This window comes from Bombus impatiens, unplaced genomic scaffold, assembly GCF_000188095.3.
Source record: "Bombus impatiens unplaced genomic scaffold, BIMP_2.2 scf_0406, whole genome shotgun sequence".
Classification (NCBI taxonomy): Eukaryota; Metazoa; Arthropoda; class Insecta; order Hymenoptera; family Apidae; genus Bombus; species Bombus impatiens.
Genome location: NT_176825.1, coordinates 748121 through 765040, shown reverse-complemented (window position 1 = coordinate 765040; position 16920 = coordinate 748121). Strand labels below are relative to the sequence as shown.

Below are 16920 nucleotides of genomic sequence, written 5' to 3'. Positions count from 1 at the left end.
AAGTAGCCGCGGGTGAGGTTGTTGCGGCGACAAAAATTCTCCTATGACTTTAGTCAAGATTTCCGACGGTGGAAAGAAATCTCCGAGCACACCGGACAGAACTGTACATAAAAGCTCCACTTCCATAGAGTGTCCTCTCCTGATCTTATCGAAAATCGCTGAAGCGCGCTCTATGGATCGAACCAATGCTTCTGGTTCAGCATCTGGTAATGGTTCCTCTGTTTCCGGTTGATTCAATCTATCTGCCGCCTCTGTATACATGCAAGTCAATAACAATTGCAACGCTGGCAGCGATAACATAGGACTAGGTTGTTTTAAGCGATCAATCGCAACTTTTACTATCTGTTCGGCTACCTTTCCAATCACGCTTTTGGTTGCTACGAGTCGCTCGAGCCCCTAAATCAATTACATACACACAGCATTACAAGTATACATAATTTGAACATTTAACAAATACATAGTATTACACGAGTACCCAATAACATACCTGCAAGAGTGTTTGATGTAAGCTACAAGAAATATTTTGTGATGTAAGTAAATTAAGGACTAATTCTAACACAGCTGGCGCTTCCGTGTCTGGCGGAGTATCTTCGGCATGTTCCAATAAAAAGAATACCAAAGCCCACATTACACCCTGATGCTCTTCACTTTGTCTTAACACGCTAAATTAGGTGAGTAATTAATTTCAAGAAAGCACGTGCGTTGTAGAATACACAATAAAAATTTGTGTAATTTACCCGTTCAAATCCTGCGCGTCCAAATGTTTCTGTATGTATTCTATTGCCAACGGATGAATAATATTCATCGTCTCTTCGCAATTTGCGAGCACAGCACTTTGCAACAGATACAATGAACCGTGAAGGGCGGATACCTTCGCAGGTAAGAAGCTCGATTTCAGATTCGTGTCTACTAGACGCTTAACTTTGTCTAACGTTTCAAAGTCCTGGAAAAATGAAATCCTAACTGTGTTAAACAGCTTGCAAAAAATATTTTTGAAGAATACATACCAACGGTGTTAGTACTGCAGCAGCTTTACACACGGAAACTACCAAGTATTGATGTAAAATGACATTCTCTGTTGGATGAATTCTCGACAATTCCAGACACATGTCCAACATCCATTGATACTGGGCTCTTTCGACGAACAATTCCGAAATTGCTAGAATAGACTTAACGACCTCCGTAAGCAATTGTATAGGTGTATTAGCTTGCGGAGACATCCAAGACGTATAAAGTTCTATCAAGAAACGAAGGCAGGAATCTAAATCAAGTGACGCGGACATTAACGCGTCGTTTCTTCTGTTCTTCAAATTGAGGACGGAAGCGCTCAACTTATCCTCATACAAGTTGCACAGCGACCACAAGTAGGAAACGGAAAGTTGGCTATATGTATACTTGTTCAAGTTCGCAACTCTTTCTACGTTTCCTCGATGAAAGATGTGATCCATGTTCAAGCCATCGATCATCTCTGAGTCGTTCATACATTCGTACTTCCACGTAAGCAGATCTTGAATGGCGTACAATTTTTGAGAACTGATCTTATGAACCGAGAGCTGAGGATCCCTCGGATAATGAATCACAGTGCTGGCCCTTGGGTTGCCAGGATAAGGAAGAAGCAAAGTATTCAATAACAATTTTGTAATCGCCTGTACAGCTAAACTGCTCGCTTGAATCAACGCTGAGATATCTTCTACGGGTACGTTCTCGTTTTGTGAAAGATTCAGCACTCCTAAGAGAGCCATCCATATCTCTTCGAATTGCAACCGAGAGACCCAGCCTAACAAATTTATCCTGTAAATGAACTGCTCCAAAATTTCCACCTCCTGAAGGAGATTCGACTCCGAAGATAATAACGGGAAGTAACATTTGGTCGGACCAGAACCAACGACATTCCAGTTTTGTTTCCAAACTAACGGTGGTGTTAAGATATATGAATTTACCAGTGGTTGACGACTGATACTTACGATTAAATCTTGTATCGTGTCAAACAAATAGCGTGGAATATTTGTGGATAACTGTTTCTTTTGACATTGTTCCAACCAAGCGACCAGATCGGCCATTCGCATGCAAGCACGAGCAAAGTCTCTGGTATCCTCATCTTCTAGCGCTGGTTCTAAAGCACGTATATCTATAACTGGCAAAACGTCCACAGTAGTTAACAGGTATTCTACTATTTTCTTGAGTGAAGCAGCACCACTACAAACCCACGAATACTTCAGGTTTTCCCCAAAAATTTTACTTGGGCCAGGATGTTTTAGAATTTCTGATGCACAGCTTAACGCAAGTTCCATGTTCCTTGGTCTCAATTTTTTAATTTTATTCTCATCACAGTGTACCATCCAGTGTGTTAATTCTAAACACAGTATTGCAAATTTGGCTAGATCTTCTTCGGATTTTTTATCAATTTTCGCTAGATTATACTTGGCTAGCTTTGGCAATGTCTTCATGTATATCTTCACAGCGGGTATCAACATAAAAAGTACATCCCAATATACAAACTCGTTTAAAAGTTCATGAAAACGATGCGCATACTTCACTTCTCTCGAATTGCCATTAGATTGCGTTGGATTGTAAATATGATGCGGTTTTGGCATTAAATCGGTGACATAATGAACGTGCTCCAATAAACTCTGTTTCGCGGCGCTGTATAAGGGACTAGTTTCGAAATTAAAATCCTTTTCGTTCTGTGCTACACCGAATTCTAATTTTTGGCACTTCTCCACGCTAATTCGTACACCCAATATTATACAGGGTTTCAATATCGAGATATTAAACTCTTTGGAAGACAGGATACCGAGGCAATCTTCGAAATCTAAAACCCTAAGTAACTGCGCTGCTTCCGATAAATTGTGACTAGCACTTGAACTACAACATCGTAATTTTACTTGAGACAAAAACCAATTACGATCCAGTTGAATACTTTTCACGGTGGATGGATTAAACGGTCTACATTGGTCGAGTTCTAGAGGGGACAAATCGTAATACTGTACTCCAAATTTATTCAACAGACTAACTAATCCACCGTGTTTCTTAGCAAGCTTGGTCACTTGCAGAACCTCCATGATCTTGGCGAAATCTTCTTTTGATAATTGCTTCGTCGCTTCAGCTGCAGATGTGGTTAATAAAATTTCTACTCTTCGACTAGCTATTTTCGCCGCCATTCTCGACAAAGCCAGATACTTGGTGGATAACAATCTCGGTATCAGTGTCATTAAAACAGCTCCGCTTTGCGAGTGATGAGCACCTTCTATACATTCCAAGAGTCGCTTGACAAAACTGGGTTGTGACAGGTCTGTGCATTTGGTCGCGATCGCTTGTACCAACAATCCACTAGCTGCAGAATTTCTATGTATAGCTGTCGTCAAGAGATCTCTGACAGGAGACTCGATAGCACTATTTACTGTCTCTTCCGTATGATTAACTAACAACCACGTTAAGGGCTCTGCATCGCACAGATTCTCGCAGACGTAATCGCAGAATAATATTATACCACCTTTTCTAATAATTTGAATGTTAATGCTGCTGTCATGGTCAACACTTTTCTCTTCATTTGGAGAACAATGCACGACGTATTCTGTCCGACGAGTACCCAATATTTTGGACCAAAAAGTCATTTCATTGTACCCTAATAAAGTCATTAAATAGGCCCACTGGCAAGTTAACGTTGGACATTTGTCTCCAATGTTCAACATTAAATAGTTCAAATCGGAGATCGGCAGCTTCTCCTCTTCGAGAACATTTCGACCTTGAATCATTTGTATAACAGCGTTTGCCACTTTGCAGTGACTCCCAGATTCGAACATGTGAATGCATAACTGCAAGAAGAATGCAAATTGGTGGATCAAGTAGTAATCGTTCTCCATTGATTCGGAAAATGCGATATATGGATCGCTGAGTTTATGATCGACCAATCCAAGAAGATTGTAAACCTTGCAGCCTACCAAGTTAATAACTTTAAATATAAATCTAGCTAATATTCTTTCTGGCGGTACTTCAGCTGATTGACTGTCCAAAACATTCAAAGGATCCATGGTTTGAGAAGACGATTTTGAATGAAGAAACGAGTGGGATAGTTCGGACATGTTCGAACTGAGGTCGGAAAGTCGCGCAAGCATTGCTTCCTCTTTTGAGCACGCGATCAAGGATAACAGAACAACATTTACCACTCCTAACCATCGTTTTAGTCTCAAATTTGAAGTATCCAGAGAGTCTGGTTTAACGAGAAGTACCTTTAAAAGAGGATCGACTGGTCTAAAAACCGTGGGAGAAATAGCTGCGAATAATTTAATCAAAGCCACGTGTGCTTTCTCCGATTCTATTCGAACTTTTCCTGCTGCCAGCATAGGAAGAACAGAGTCCATTGTCAGTCTAGACCATCTTCGCCATTTTTCTTCTCCGTTACCATCTCCGCTGAATCTAGATTCCGTTAAACATAATGCCAAGAGCTCAATGATTTGGTAATATTCTACAAGACGTAAAAGCATCGAAATTAGGACTTCTCTTGTTGTCTCAAGCTCTCTTTGCTCTGTTGGGTTTGAACTTGCGTTTCTAATCAAAAATACATCTTCTACAACTGGAGCCAGGGCTGGTATACAGTGCGTGAGCGCTGGTTGACCACTTGCCATAAGTCCATCGCATAATTGGATTATCTTTGGAATTCCTATTATAGCTTTCGAATGGTTTTTTTCGTACGACAAGTGAACTAAAAAGTTGAAAATCTTTGGCAATAGATCCTCCGTTTGCTTCACGTGACCTTCTTCGATAAATTCAAACTGCTTTAATACAAATCCAATGAATATTCTTTCGGAATCCAGCAAGCAATAGTTGACTCTTAATTGCACTAGCTGGCTGAGTAGCATCAATACTTGACACTGTAATGACACGCTACTTGTTACAGTGTACTGTTTTAATGATTTTATAACCATTGGCTCAAAAAGACGAATGAACGAAGCTACAGAGGTTTTTTGATCAGACGATCGCGATAAATTCTTAAAAATAGAAGAGAATTTTCTATCGCCTTTTCTATGTAACAAACCTACCCATCTGAAATAAAATAACTGTGTATAGCAATCTATACAAACAAATACAAGTTAGAATACAAGAATACAAATTTACCCGGTATCTGGTTCGTTTTCACCCCTGCAATTGTTTCCCATGGATTTTATAGTATTTGCCATTTGCCTTGCAGGACTTTGGAAGCAATGATTATAAAATCCTTTAACGTCATCCCATAGTACGGTTATTCTGTCTGAATTTTTCTGTATATCTAATTCATTCCATTGTGCATACACGTTTGTGCTGAATAAACACTTCAGCAATTGTTGAACGCACTGAATGGTTGCAGTGGGAGATAATACGACAGTGCTTTGTAGATAATGTAGAATTTCTTCTGCTATTTGAGCTGCTTCATTGACTGATATAATTTCAAGAATTTGCGAAAGAACATCTAGAATCGCATTTAACAAAGACAAATACATTTCGCTAGCATGCGGTTCAAGTGTGGCTAGGTAATTCAAATGCGCTGCTTTAAGATTTTCGTACATTTTCATATAATGCGGTGTTGAAACAAACGCACCCATTTGCTCTTTTATAAATTTCAAGCTTCCAAATTTTTCTCCTTTCTCTTTCAACTTCGGTTCAGACATTATTATCTTCTTTTTCGGCGATAACGTTTGCGTAGATGACAAAGACGATAACGCCGTTTTTGTACTAGTTTGTGTCAATTGCACGTCGTCGATTATATGAACAAATATATTTAACACTCTTGTAATATGTGTTAACAACAACTCTATTTGTTTATCCTTAAACGTGCCCCACCAAGTTTTAGTTGGATCATTGGGTTTAAAATTGCAAAATGCTAAACCTGATGCAAGATTGCCAGCAAGAAGTACCAAATGTTTATGCGTTAACAAGTCTAAGCTTATAGGAGACGATGACAGTAAGGGTAAAGCCAAAGATAAAAGGCTGTTGCTCACGGACGATGGCATCATGTCGCTTGTAAAATTTGATTCGCTAATATCTAATCGACTACCGTTCTTTTTATGAGACCTTTTCAACAATGTTTTAGGTGAAATACAATCCCATCCTCTAATATATACTGTAGTATTATATACATCACTTAAACGAAACAGAGCTTCACAACAGCCATACACTAAATACTTCGATGACTGTACTCCAAGAATCTCAGCCAACATGTTGATTACAATCGACAACGAGTATTCTACATTTGGACGATAATTCGTCGAGTTATGGAAGTTTAAAGCTGCAAATGGCTGTATTGACGTATTTATAAAGAACTTTTGTTTCTCTTGACAAGAGGACAGTTCTACTGAACTCCGGGTAACTGCGCTCATATATTGCTCCGTGTATTGTATGGCCTTTCGCGTAATAACATCATCATGTGGTTGTTGGAAATGTAATAAAGGAATACTCCTAAAAAAAGAGTTATGTTAATCGAGGACATCTAAAACTTGAACAACAAAAGATATAAACTCCGATAATTACTTTACAATAGCATCTGATGCTGCATGCCTAATTCTTTGATCTTGGTCACCTAACAGAGTTATAATAACATTGATAAAATGTTCTTGGAACATTGATCCACCAGTTATATGTTCTATAGTAACATACGATATCTCACTCAATAATTCCACTAATTTAACTTTTACCAGAAAATATGGATTCTTTACTAGCTGAGGTAATACAGTTAACACAGTGATTCCATATTTATTGTCAACAGACTCTAACAACTCTGGTAGACATAAACTGAATGCTGTTAATGTTTGTCGACATGTGGTAGCAGAATCATCTTCTAATCCCTGTTTTAAACATATGCTCATCAAAATTTTCGAATAATCATTCCAATATATGAGAGAATTTACCTTTAAAAGTAATTTAATTAAATTGTCTAGTGATATAATTCCACATAAGTTTTTATCAGTAATCTCTGCCTCAAATTTTTTAAAAGAACCTCCATATTGTGTATATACAGATTTCAGGAATGTACCAATAATAATTGATATATTACCCCTAATTTGAGGATCTGGATGACTTGCAAATAATAAGATATCCGTTATCATTTGTTTATTCTCGTTAGAATTCGGTTCTTTGGCAACAGGTATTAAAAATAGATTCGGACAAAGTTTCAAAATATAAGCCACGCAAGTTAAAGCAAGAGACTTTACACTAACACGAAAATATTTATCTGGTATTACATGACCAATGTTGCCAGTTAAGAGGAAAGACGATACCAAATAACGACAACAGAATTTTAACGGTATGTCAGGATCTGTAAAAGTTCCAACGTCTATTTCTCGTAACGAAAAATCTAAAGATAGTTTTTTAAGAGATGCGATAGAACATGTGATTTCTTCGGTATAATCCACGTCCCTTGGTTCATTTTGTACACTTGAATAAACTTTCTCCGATTTTTCTATTTCACTTCCAACATCACTACCTTCTTCGATCGTTTCATCTGGAATAAACGTAATACAATTATTTCTTCAAATGATACATATCCTTTCTATACTACACTTTTTCTCTTACTGTCAATGACTCCGATCTTCAAATCACTATAATTTTCTAAAATCTTTCCTTTCATTTCTACAATATTATTTATGCATTCTTTTGAAATTTGTACATTTTCCATCAAAGGAGGTATAGTCTCAGAATCTAACATCCACTTTTCTATCTTTGGATTTATTTCAGGTATATCAGAATCAAGTAAATTTAAGGTATAATCGGAATTTTCTCCACAAGCAGTTGCAGCACTAGATGTGCTTGCTTGACTTAATGATAACATCATTTCATTTTGATTCACTGCTATTTTACTCTGTGTTATACCTTGATTTGATAATAATAATGATACTAGAACTTTTGGAGGCGACTTCAAAAACTGAGTCAGTGTCTCCAGAACAGCATTTATAACATTATGATCAGAATGCCATTTTGTATAATGCAAACATAGTTCATAAATTTGTAATAAGCTATCTGTCTCTACTGTGTCATCATCTGGATCTTCTGATGGATTGCATATATGTGGTAAAATTATTCTTATACAACCAAATATACCAATAATAGCTGCTATACGGTTCTCATCTTCACTTATAGGCACTATAATACCTATAAAAAGTAACATTTAATTGGTGAAAAGTATGTTACTTGTACTTGTATAACATTCATAAGTTTACCTAAAAGATGCTTCAGTACATAATTTAAAAAAAACTGTGGTCTGCGACAATTCAAACATGTTGCTAAAATCATATTTGCTGCAGCTCTACGAAATGCTGCTTGTACACAGGATATATTTTCAAAGAATGCTTTCAATAATGTCTGAAAAAGAAGCATGGATTCATAGTTATAATATAAGTACTAAAATAAAAGAAAATTACCTTGATATCATTGTCTGTCATAAATGGCCCTAGTGCTTTCATAATTAATGGTAATGATTGCGATAGCGTTTCAATTACAGATTCCTCAGAACGATGTGCAATAGTTACTATACATGGTATCAAATTAGATACATATGCTTTTCCTCTTGTAGGGCGTATCATATGACTAAGAAGACCAAATCTCCAAAGAGCAGCTCTCAATGTTCTAGCAGGTCCATTCCTTTTTATTTCATTGTAAAGTTCTATTTGAACTTTAACAATATTACTATCAGCCATTGCCTTTAAAATAAAATACTATTAAAACATCTATAGCTTTAATATCAAAGATTATGAAATATAAATCCATACCCTTATAATTTTATTTAATGTTTCATCTGCTACCGTTCTGACATCAGATTCGTCATCGTTACACAGTGTCAGTAAAGTTTCAATTGAAAGACTAAGTACCTGAGGAAACTTGGTTGCTAGTTTGACAGTTGGTGAACATATTCCTTCTGTTATTGTCATGCAACATGTTAATTTATCTTTCCTTTTAATGAAATAAAGGATATATTAAATTTTGTAACATATTATATTCCATAATTTTTATTAATTTTTTATAATAACTATATAAGTCCTAATTTTACAAATTATACAAAATTCTATTGCAGGTATTTAGCTATAAACTATATAAACAAAAATAATGTATTCAATTCAAAAGTTTTGCATTATTTTATTCATACGATCATTTCAATTATTAAATGAAAAAAACAATTTGTTCTTGTACCTTGCGTTCGAATCTGACAGAAGAGTGTTTGACTCTTGAGCTGATTTTAAAGCTTCTATAGCTTTTAACACGTTATTTAATGTTGTCATTTTGCCAAATATTTATTAATAAATTGTTCCTCGCTTTGTATAAATCAATCAGTTTTGACAAATTACATTTTGATAATGTAGGCCGAATTTATGACAGACACATCGTACGTAGAAAACTACATGCTGCTCGGTAATATATTTATTTGCGATTCAAACGTCACACTAAAAGCAATTGCTCACTTCAATTATACAAAAGAACGAGGCATAAGAAAATTGGTGAAATAGACGTTTAATGCGTATTTGCCGTTACTCTTAAGCTTAAGTGAAAGAACCGCTGTTCAGATACTAACCCTATCTATCGTTCCACAATAAAGGATAAAATGAATGCAATGTATGTATAATCTTCTTTATTTTTACTTGAGAACTTGATAACAATTTATTTAAACTATATCAATACAAAACAAAATAAGAAAATATTCCACGTGGGATTTATTTAAATGATGTAATATAAAACAATATGAAACGGTGGATGTAGACGATGTAGTGCACCATGTGATGAATATAAAAATAAGTGTTCATACATAATTAGAGTGATCAATTTTTCAAAATGCAGTATAGTTGGTAATTTATATAATGTGCAGGTTGTTATAAATCTTTTATTTTTTTGTGCACCGTCAATAAAGATGACATATAATGACTTGAAAATAGAATTCAAAAGGCAGGTATAATAAGATTAAATAATGTACAGAGACTGCATTGGTATTGATAGAAATATATATTTAATTTTATTCGATAACGTAAGTTAACAATTAACCTATTTATTATTCGATTTTCGAGGTAGCCATATTACGTCCAGACATTTCCATTGCGTAGCGAGAAATACATCTCAACACAAGTTTACCATTGTCTGGTTGTTTAACTTTGTATATTTTTTTTTTTTTTGTATATTTGCGTCAATATTGATCACAAGAAATTAGTAAATAACATAGTAAATTTACAAGTTGCAACGTGTAATAATAGACCTTGAATAGAGTTAATGGGTGAGGTGAACGGGTTTCGGTTTTTTTTACACCATACATTACCGGCAGAAGATTTATAGTATTCAAGAAATATTTGCCTTCCTTTAAGTTATAACAATCTAATAGTTTATATAAGAAGTTTTTAAATTTATCCGCGTCTGTAAAACGTAATACACCGTTTGAATAGCCTAATTTTTAGAATGTTTTGTATACGACCGAGTCAACCCTTTCGATCAGTAGTTACAACTCAAGAACAAAGGTTTGCATCACGTGAAGAAGTACTTTTAAATATCTTTTAGTTAAATTTATTCTTAGAAAAGTAAAAAGTATGTTTTCGCATCTACATTATGCATTATTTCTGTATTCAATATTTGTTTGAATTATGCTATGTATAATTAAACGTATTAAATTTTTAAATTAGCTGATATACATATTATATATGAAAATAAATATTAATTTTGATTAACTTGTTACATATGGAAATATATTGTTAGTTAGGTTAGATTTATAAAATTGAGTTGTTCATCTTAGTATTATGAATTTATTATCTATAATTTGCAGAAACCTTAACAAGTTCTGGATGTCTAAATATGCCAGGCTGTGCAGCAGTTGGCTGCAACAATCGTAGTGAGAAAGGTTATATTATGAAATGTTTTCCACGTGATCCAAAGTATAGAAAAATTTGGCAAGAGCGTGTTGCTAGAGCTGATTGGGAACCATCAAATAACTCATTTCTTTGTCACGTACACTTTGAACCTCAGGAATGGTCTATAACACAAAGTGGAAGAATTAGACTGAAGAAGAACGCAATTCCTTCTATATTTACAGTGACATCTACTAGAAAATCACCTAAAAAAAGAACTAAGATATTTAATAAGAAAGGTGAAAACTTACTGCAAGGTGAATATAACATAGAATATACAGAAAATGATACAGAGCATTCATCTATTGAACATTTAGAAGAGAAAGATTTGGATTTTCAGGAGATTGAGGAACTATCTATACAACAAACTACTAAAGATTATCTTAAACATACCCATAAATATACAGAAGATAAGAGAGAAGAAAACATTAAGGTTAATCATCAAAGGCAAAATATTGTGATGATTGCTGATGATAACCTCACTGATATTAATAATTTAGTGGAGCAATACAGTCTGGAAGTTCAACCAAACAATAATAGAAAGGAAATTAAATTATCCTTATTTATGAACAATTCAGAAACTACACAACTATCAAATACCACTATAAAGAAAGAAATTAAATTAGAGGTTATGGATCATAACACACTTGAAGATAGTTATGATGAAATTGAAGAGAAGTTAAAACAAATTTGTGATGGTGGATCTACTGAAGATGAAAATTATAAAAATGAGATTGAGAAGAAGTTGATGGTTAAGACTCAGAAGGAAGGTGAAATTGAAGAAAAAATGGACACAAAAGTTGAATTTACTACTGATGACCATACAGTTGAATTTACTACTGATAACCATAAAGTTGAATTTACTACTGATAATCATAAAGTTGAATTTACTACTAATGACTATAAAGTTGCTTCGCCTGTTAATAAAAATCATTTATCAATAAAAAACGAAGTCGGACATATGCTTACAGACAAAGAAGAAAATGTTGAAATAATATTTGGTACTGAAAGTGGGGATGAAAAAACATCTGTATCGCAAACTGTATCAAAAATGAATAAAGTGAAAAATAGTGCACTGGAACATGATGAAATGATTTATATTAAAGATGAAAAGAAGATTTTCAATGAAGACATAGAAGAAAATTTTACTAAAGATGAAGTTTATGTTATACCAAATATAAGAGCGGCTATGAAGCGTAAGAGAAGAACTAGAGAAGAAATAATGAGATCAATAAAGAAGTCATTTAGAAGCAATTCAGATCAAGATATTAATTCTTCAAGTAATAGTGACTCATCTGAAATAGAAATAAAAGATGAATTACCTTTGTTTTCTCAGCAAACAAATGATATTAATAAAAATGATGTAGAAATAGAAACTGATAAATTTGTTATCAAAGTAACTGGTGACCCTGATGATGTGACTGAAATTATTGAAGAGTTATCACTTAACACAACAGGAACACAAATATCTAAAGAATTCAGTACTGCTACCAAAATTGAGGAAAATGATTTACTCATTACATCTGTTATAACAGTAGAAACACCAAAAGATCTGAAAGGTATTATTTATGGAAATTTTAATAATTCACTAATAAAGAATGAGTATGTAAGTAAAGAAACTTCACTAATGAATCAATTTCCTTATGAAGACAGAGAGTTTACAAGTTTCAATTCAACTCATAGTTCTAAAACATACTATCCTTCTTGTTTCAAACATACATGTTCTGATGACGAAGAAAGGATAAGGACTAATTTACTATCACAAAATTGTACACAAGGTGTTCAAACTTCCTTGGGAAATAATCCTAGTTGTGTTTCCTCAGATTATGAAGATCTGTTAGAAAGAATACAAATTCAAGAGGATGTAATTGCAAAGTTAACTGACCAGTTAATTATTTATAAAGAATTTGAAAACAGTATAAAAACCACAGGACATGAAATGCAAGTCAAAGAAGTGGAAACATCTAGAATTAATACAAGATCAAGTAACATACAATCTACAATACTTAATAAAAAGAATTTAGAATCCAAACGAAGATTGATAAAAGACTTATCAAACAGAGTAAACTATTTTGAAGAAATGAATAAAAAATTAACAAAAACTGTAACATTGGCATCTCAGCAAAAAAGAAAGCTTGAAGGGCAAATTAAACAAAAGGATAATCAAATAAAGGAACTTAATTGGAAGTTGGAAAAAGCATCTAAATATCTTGAAAGAGCAGAAAAAAACACAAACACTTACAGAAGGAAGATGTTAAGTATGCAAACTGTTATGAGAAGAAGAAAGCTTTTGGATGAAAAAATGTGCAAATTTAATGAAATGTTACTAGACAGCTCTAAACAAGAATTTTCAGAAAAGGTTTTATCCATGGCAACAGAGATTTGGGAACTTTATGGGAAAAATGAATATGATAAGCTGCTTTCTTATGGGTTTCCATTACCACCATTACCAGCTTTAACGGAAGAACTTCTTACTGAAGAATTTACAGATCTTAACAGAAGTGATATAGACGAGGCACAAAATTCTACGAAGATAAGTATTAAAGCAGAAAAAGCTCATGATACAAATAATGAATCTGAAATAGATGAAAAGGACGCAGAACATGTAGCTTCAGTTGGCAAAGCAACTGAATATGAAAGTGCAGAAACTGTAACAGGAACTGTGCAAGACATTTTTGATGAAAATAATGATGGTGATGATTTTAGTACAAATGAATTAAGAGAACATTTTATTCTGCAATTAAATGCAGTTATGTAGCCATAATTTTGTATTTTAATTATATTTTTCTTTTTACATCTTAAGAACTGTAATATTAAAATCATAAATACTTAGGTCAAATCTCTTTTGTCATTGTACTATATGTACCATTGTGCTCTTAAGAATTATATTTATTGTATAGTATAATCCAGTGTTCTTACTTCAAATGTAAATATATATGTACAAATATTATTATATGCGTAATATAAAAGACCATTTTAAGTGATTGATTGCAGTATTAAATCATTGCTTATAAATAATTTTCTGCATAATGGTCTATCGATCTATCTTAAAGTTATACAATACTTTATGTTTCTTATTGACAAGATTTATATTTTAGTAGTAAAATAAGAAAAACAGATCTGCTACAAATTTGTTTCTGATGTTCTTCTAAATTTATCTTTGGCAATAATACTCCAATATTTGTGCATCAGTAAAATGTTAAAAGTATATGAATTCAATTATGTTATTTGAAAAAGAGAAGGGGCAAAGTAATGAAATAGTAATTAAAATCTTTTACACAAGATGTATGAAAGATAATAGTATAATAATACTTCTGCATATTCAAATTTTATGCTATCTAATTACTTCATCGCTGAAGATATTTATACTATGTATGACATAGGTAATATATAAGTAGTATGTTAAAAATATGATTATAAATTTTGAGAAATTATATAGGGTGATTCTCTCGCTGGTTAATTCATAGGTAATGTCGCGTGCCGCGACGATAATGTCATGTAACTGTAATAACTAGGAAAGTGGTCACCCTGTATTTGTCTCATTTGAATAATATAAGGTAGAAGACATTATAACAATAGTAAATACACTTGATTATACATATGTGTATATGTATTCTTTTTTCTTTTAACACAATTTTTATTAGAATAATTACAATCCAGTGGCAGACTTGTTATTATTAACTTTCTTTTTCTCCTTTGATTTTCCATCCTTGGATCCAAGTATTTTATCACATTCGCACCAAGGTGTAATCATTTTATCACACATTAGAGAAATATTAAGGACTGTTAATGGAGTATCTTCAATAGTCATTGTAATCATACCTAATATTTTATAAGAAACGTTATTTAAGCCAGTTTGACGATCTCGTTTTCTAGTAACCTCCCGTTGATTATAACATTTTATCATATCTCGCTTCCTATGGTTTCTGTCATGTATATGTCTACAATAAATAAATGTAACACAATCACTAATTTATGAACATTTATTTATATTAATATTTAGTGTATATATAAATCTGTTACGGAGTGTCTTACTTGAATGTGTTGTGTGTTCCAGTAGATATATTTTGTGGTCTTATAACACTTAATCCAGCTTCTTTCAATCTAACATAAAATTCATCATCTTCAAGACCCCATCCCCAATATTTATTAGACATTCCATTCACTTGTATAAAATGTTCTCTGCAGAAATATTTTTCTTGTTAATTTAATTTACATGAATTTATAAGTATTTTATACAATAATAACTATTATAATAAGAACCTTTTAATAAGTAATATTCCACCAACAAAAGTTGTATAATGGTATCTAGGATGTAACTCTGGGGAAGATATATGATATGGGCTCTTATTAGGGAAAGAATATAATAATTCATCATTTATAGGCAACAAGTCTACATCATGTATAGCTATATAATCAAATTCTTTGTTAATTTCAAGAAAGCCTACATTTATAAGAGAGGCCCGATTAAATCTAAATCTATCAACCTATAAAGATACATGATATTATTATTACATTTAAATAACATGTTTTAGTTTATTAATAATTAAATTAACCAGAATGTACCTGATTAAGTACAAATATGTGATAATTTATATTTTGTTTATCTAAAAATTTTTTCATATGTGGAGCAAATATCAGTAATTCTTCAAAGCGATCTCGAAATGGCACAAGTATAGCTAAACGATGTAAGGTTTTTTTGTAAATTTTATTATCATTACTTTGCCATTTATTATTACTGTATTGACTTGATTGTGTAGCTATTTCACACTTGCATTCATCTAAAATTTTATTTAAACACTTTGTAATTCATTGTTATATTAAATATATAAAAGACTTACCAATACTTATAGGTGCGATACTTATCAGGCATGAAATAATAAATGTAATTAAAATGCAGGCAAATATATATTTAAATTTTATATTCTTCCAAACAACTTCCATGCCGAATAACAAGTATTTAAGTAAAGTATCTTTAGTTTAAAAATACATAAATTAATCATTGAACAGTCTTACAAAAACTTATTAGTATGGCAACATTTTCTTATTCTGAGAAAGTTTATAAAGCATTGATACTTTTTATCCTTTTCCCTATTTACAGTAGATTGTGATTAAAATTAATACAAATCGCATTGCAGCTTGCATAGTTAAAAATTACAGCTGCATTGATTTGTTAAACGTGAGGTATCCTTGATATCACGCACAAAAATTAGGCAATTACGAGCAAAATTTTGTTGCTCTCACATAATTTTTCATAAATTTTTAAATAATAATTTTTCATAGATTTTTAAATAATTTTTTCATAGATGTTTAAATAAAGTCAATCTTTCTTCAAAACTTTTTATCTTTGTTCTTCAAAGATTCATCGGTCAATGGACCGAGAAGAATACGTTTTTTGCACCAAATGTACATATTTTCTAATTCATCGTATTCACAATTATGACACATACAGAAATTTAATCTGGACATCATCAATGTTCAACGTTGCTCAATTGAGCATACATAAAGCATTTATGCTATAACACAAACAATTAACCATATTACCGAAGAACAAATTGTACTACTGACATTGTACTCATTACTGATTGCAAGATTATTTGTCCTGTACTATTTAATGCTATGATAATCAATTCGGTAGTTATAATACTTGTTAATTGAAATTATATTATCTTTTTGAAAAATGAGAGATTATCTATATATTTTTAACTGATTACTTTATTATTCAAAAGTATCACTTTATGTATCATAATTCAATGATAAATAAAGTAAATTTTATAACTATATTTTCTAAATGTGCAATGATATTAATTTCAATATTCAATTTATTTATTAATTGTATTAGTTATATAATCATTAGTGAGCTTTTAAAATTAATATAAATGTATGAAAAGCGAATGAAAATGTTGTATTAATACTAGAATATTCAATTAACAATTGGAGAACGAGTGATATTTTACTACAGTTCGCTACACCCTATAGCACTGTGAATGAATAATACACATAGTATAGTAATAGTATAGTAAGTTTGTAGAGTACTAAAGTAATGGGTGTTGCCTTTCGTAGCAATTAATGC

At 32.4% G+C, this 16920-nt stretch overlaps 3 protein-coding genes across 8 annotated transcripts in view; 1 reads left to right on the top strand and 2 right to left on the bottom strand.

Annotated features, from left to right (window-relative positions):
- The window catches only part of LOC100740343 (huntingtin), a 10894-nt gene extending 1481 nt beyond the window's left edge, over positions 1 to 9413 (bottom strand). Inside the window, exons 1-12 of one of the 2 annotated variants that reach the window (XM_012386617.3) lie at positions 9157 to 9413; positions 8739 to 8919; positions 8391 to 8669; positions 8190 to 8331; positions 7546 to 8121; positions 6882 to 7474; positions 6505 to 6818; positions 5116 to 6432; positions 1008 to 5043; positions 738 to 943; positions 488 to 653; positions 14 to 396 (exon numbers count right to left, since the gene is read on the bottom strand). In XM_012386617.3, coding sequence (XP_012242040.1) covers positions 14 to 396; positions 488 to 653; positions 738 to 943; positions 1008 to 5043; positions 5116 to 6432; positions 6505 to 6818; positions 6882 to 7474; positions 7546 to 8121; positions 8190 to 8331; positions 8391 to 8669; positions 8739 to 8919; positions 9157 to 9245 — 8282 coding nt within the window. In that variant the 5' untranslated portion in view covers positions 9246 to 9413. Of the gene's footprint in view, positions 1 to 13; positions 397 to 487; positions 663 to 737; positions 944 to 1007; positions 5044 to 5115; positions 6433 to 6504; positions 6819 to 6881; positions 7475 to 7545; positions 8122 to 8189; positions 8332 to 8390; positions 8670 to 8738; positions 8920 to 9156 lie in introns of both variants that reach the window. The other variant, XM_003490181.4, reaches the window with a different exon arrangement.
- A 20-nt stretch (positions 9414 to 9433) lies between these two features.
- On the top strand, positions 9434 to 14448 carry LOC100740099. 4 transcript variants are annotated; one of them, XM_003490179.4, is made up of 2 exons: positions 9434 to 9576; positions 10766 to 14066. In XM_003490179.4, the coding sequence occupies exon 2, from the start codon at positions 10795 to 10797 to the stop codon at positions 13603 to 13605; it is 2811 nt and encodes a 936-aa protein (XP_003490227.1). In that variant the 5' UTR covers positions 9434 to 9576; positions 10766 to 10794; the 3' UTR covers positions 13606 to 14066. The 4 variants fall into 4 exon arrangements, with proteins under 4 accessions (XP_003490227.1, XP_012242049.1, XP_012242048.1 ...); XM_012386626.3 differs by lacking the exon at positions 9434 to 9576 and adding an exon at positions 9696 to 9903; XM_012386625.3 differs by lacking the exon at positions 9434 to 9576 and adding an exon at positions 10003 to 10463 and having other exon boundaries at positions 10766 to 14448.
- On the bottom strand, positions 14169 to 16858 carry LOC100740220 (beta-1,4-galactosyltransferase 7). 2 transcript variants are annotated; one of them, XM_033321202.1, is made up of 7 exons: positions 16763 to 16858; positions 16156 to 16363; positions 15689 to 16108; positions 15414 to 15628; positions 15111 to 15334; positions 14883 to 15029; positions 14169 to 14788 (listed from the first exon to the last, which is right to left on the bottom strand). In XM_033321202.1, exons 3-7 carry the CDS (start codon positions 15789 to 15791, stop codon positions 14497 to 14499), a joined length of 981 nt encoding a protein of 326 aa, XP_033177093.1. In that variant the 5' UTR covers positions 15792 to 16108; positions 16156 to 16363; positions 16763 to 16858; the 3' UTR covers positions 14169 to 14496. The 2 variants fall into 2 exon arrangements, with proteins under 2 accessions (XP_033177093.1, XP_003490228.1); XM_003490180.4 differs by lacking the exon at positions 16763 to 16858 and having other exon boundaries at positions 16156 to 16524.
- Positions 16859 to 16920: the final 62 nt, after the last annotated feature.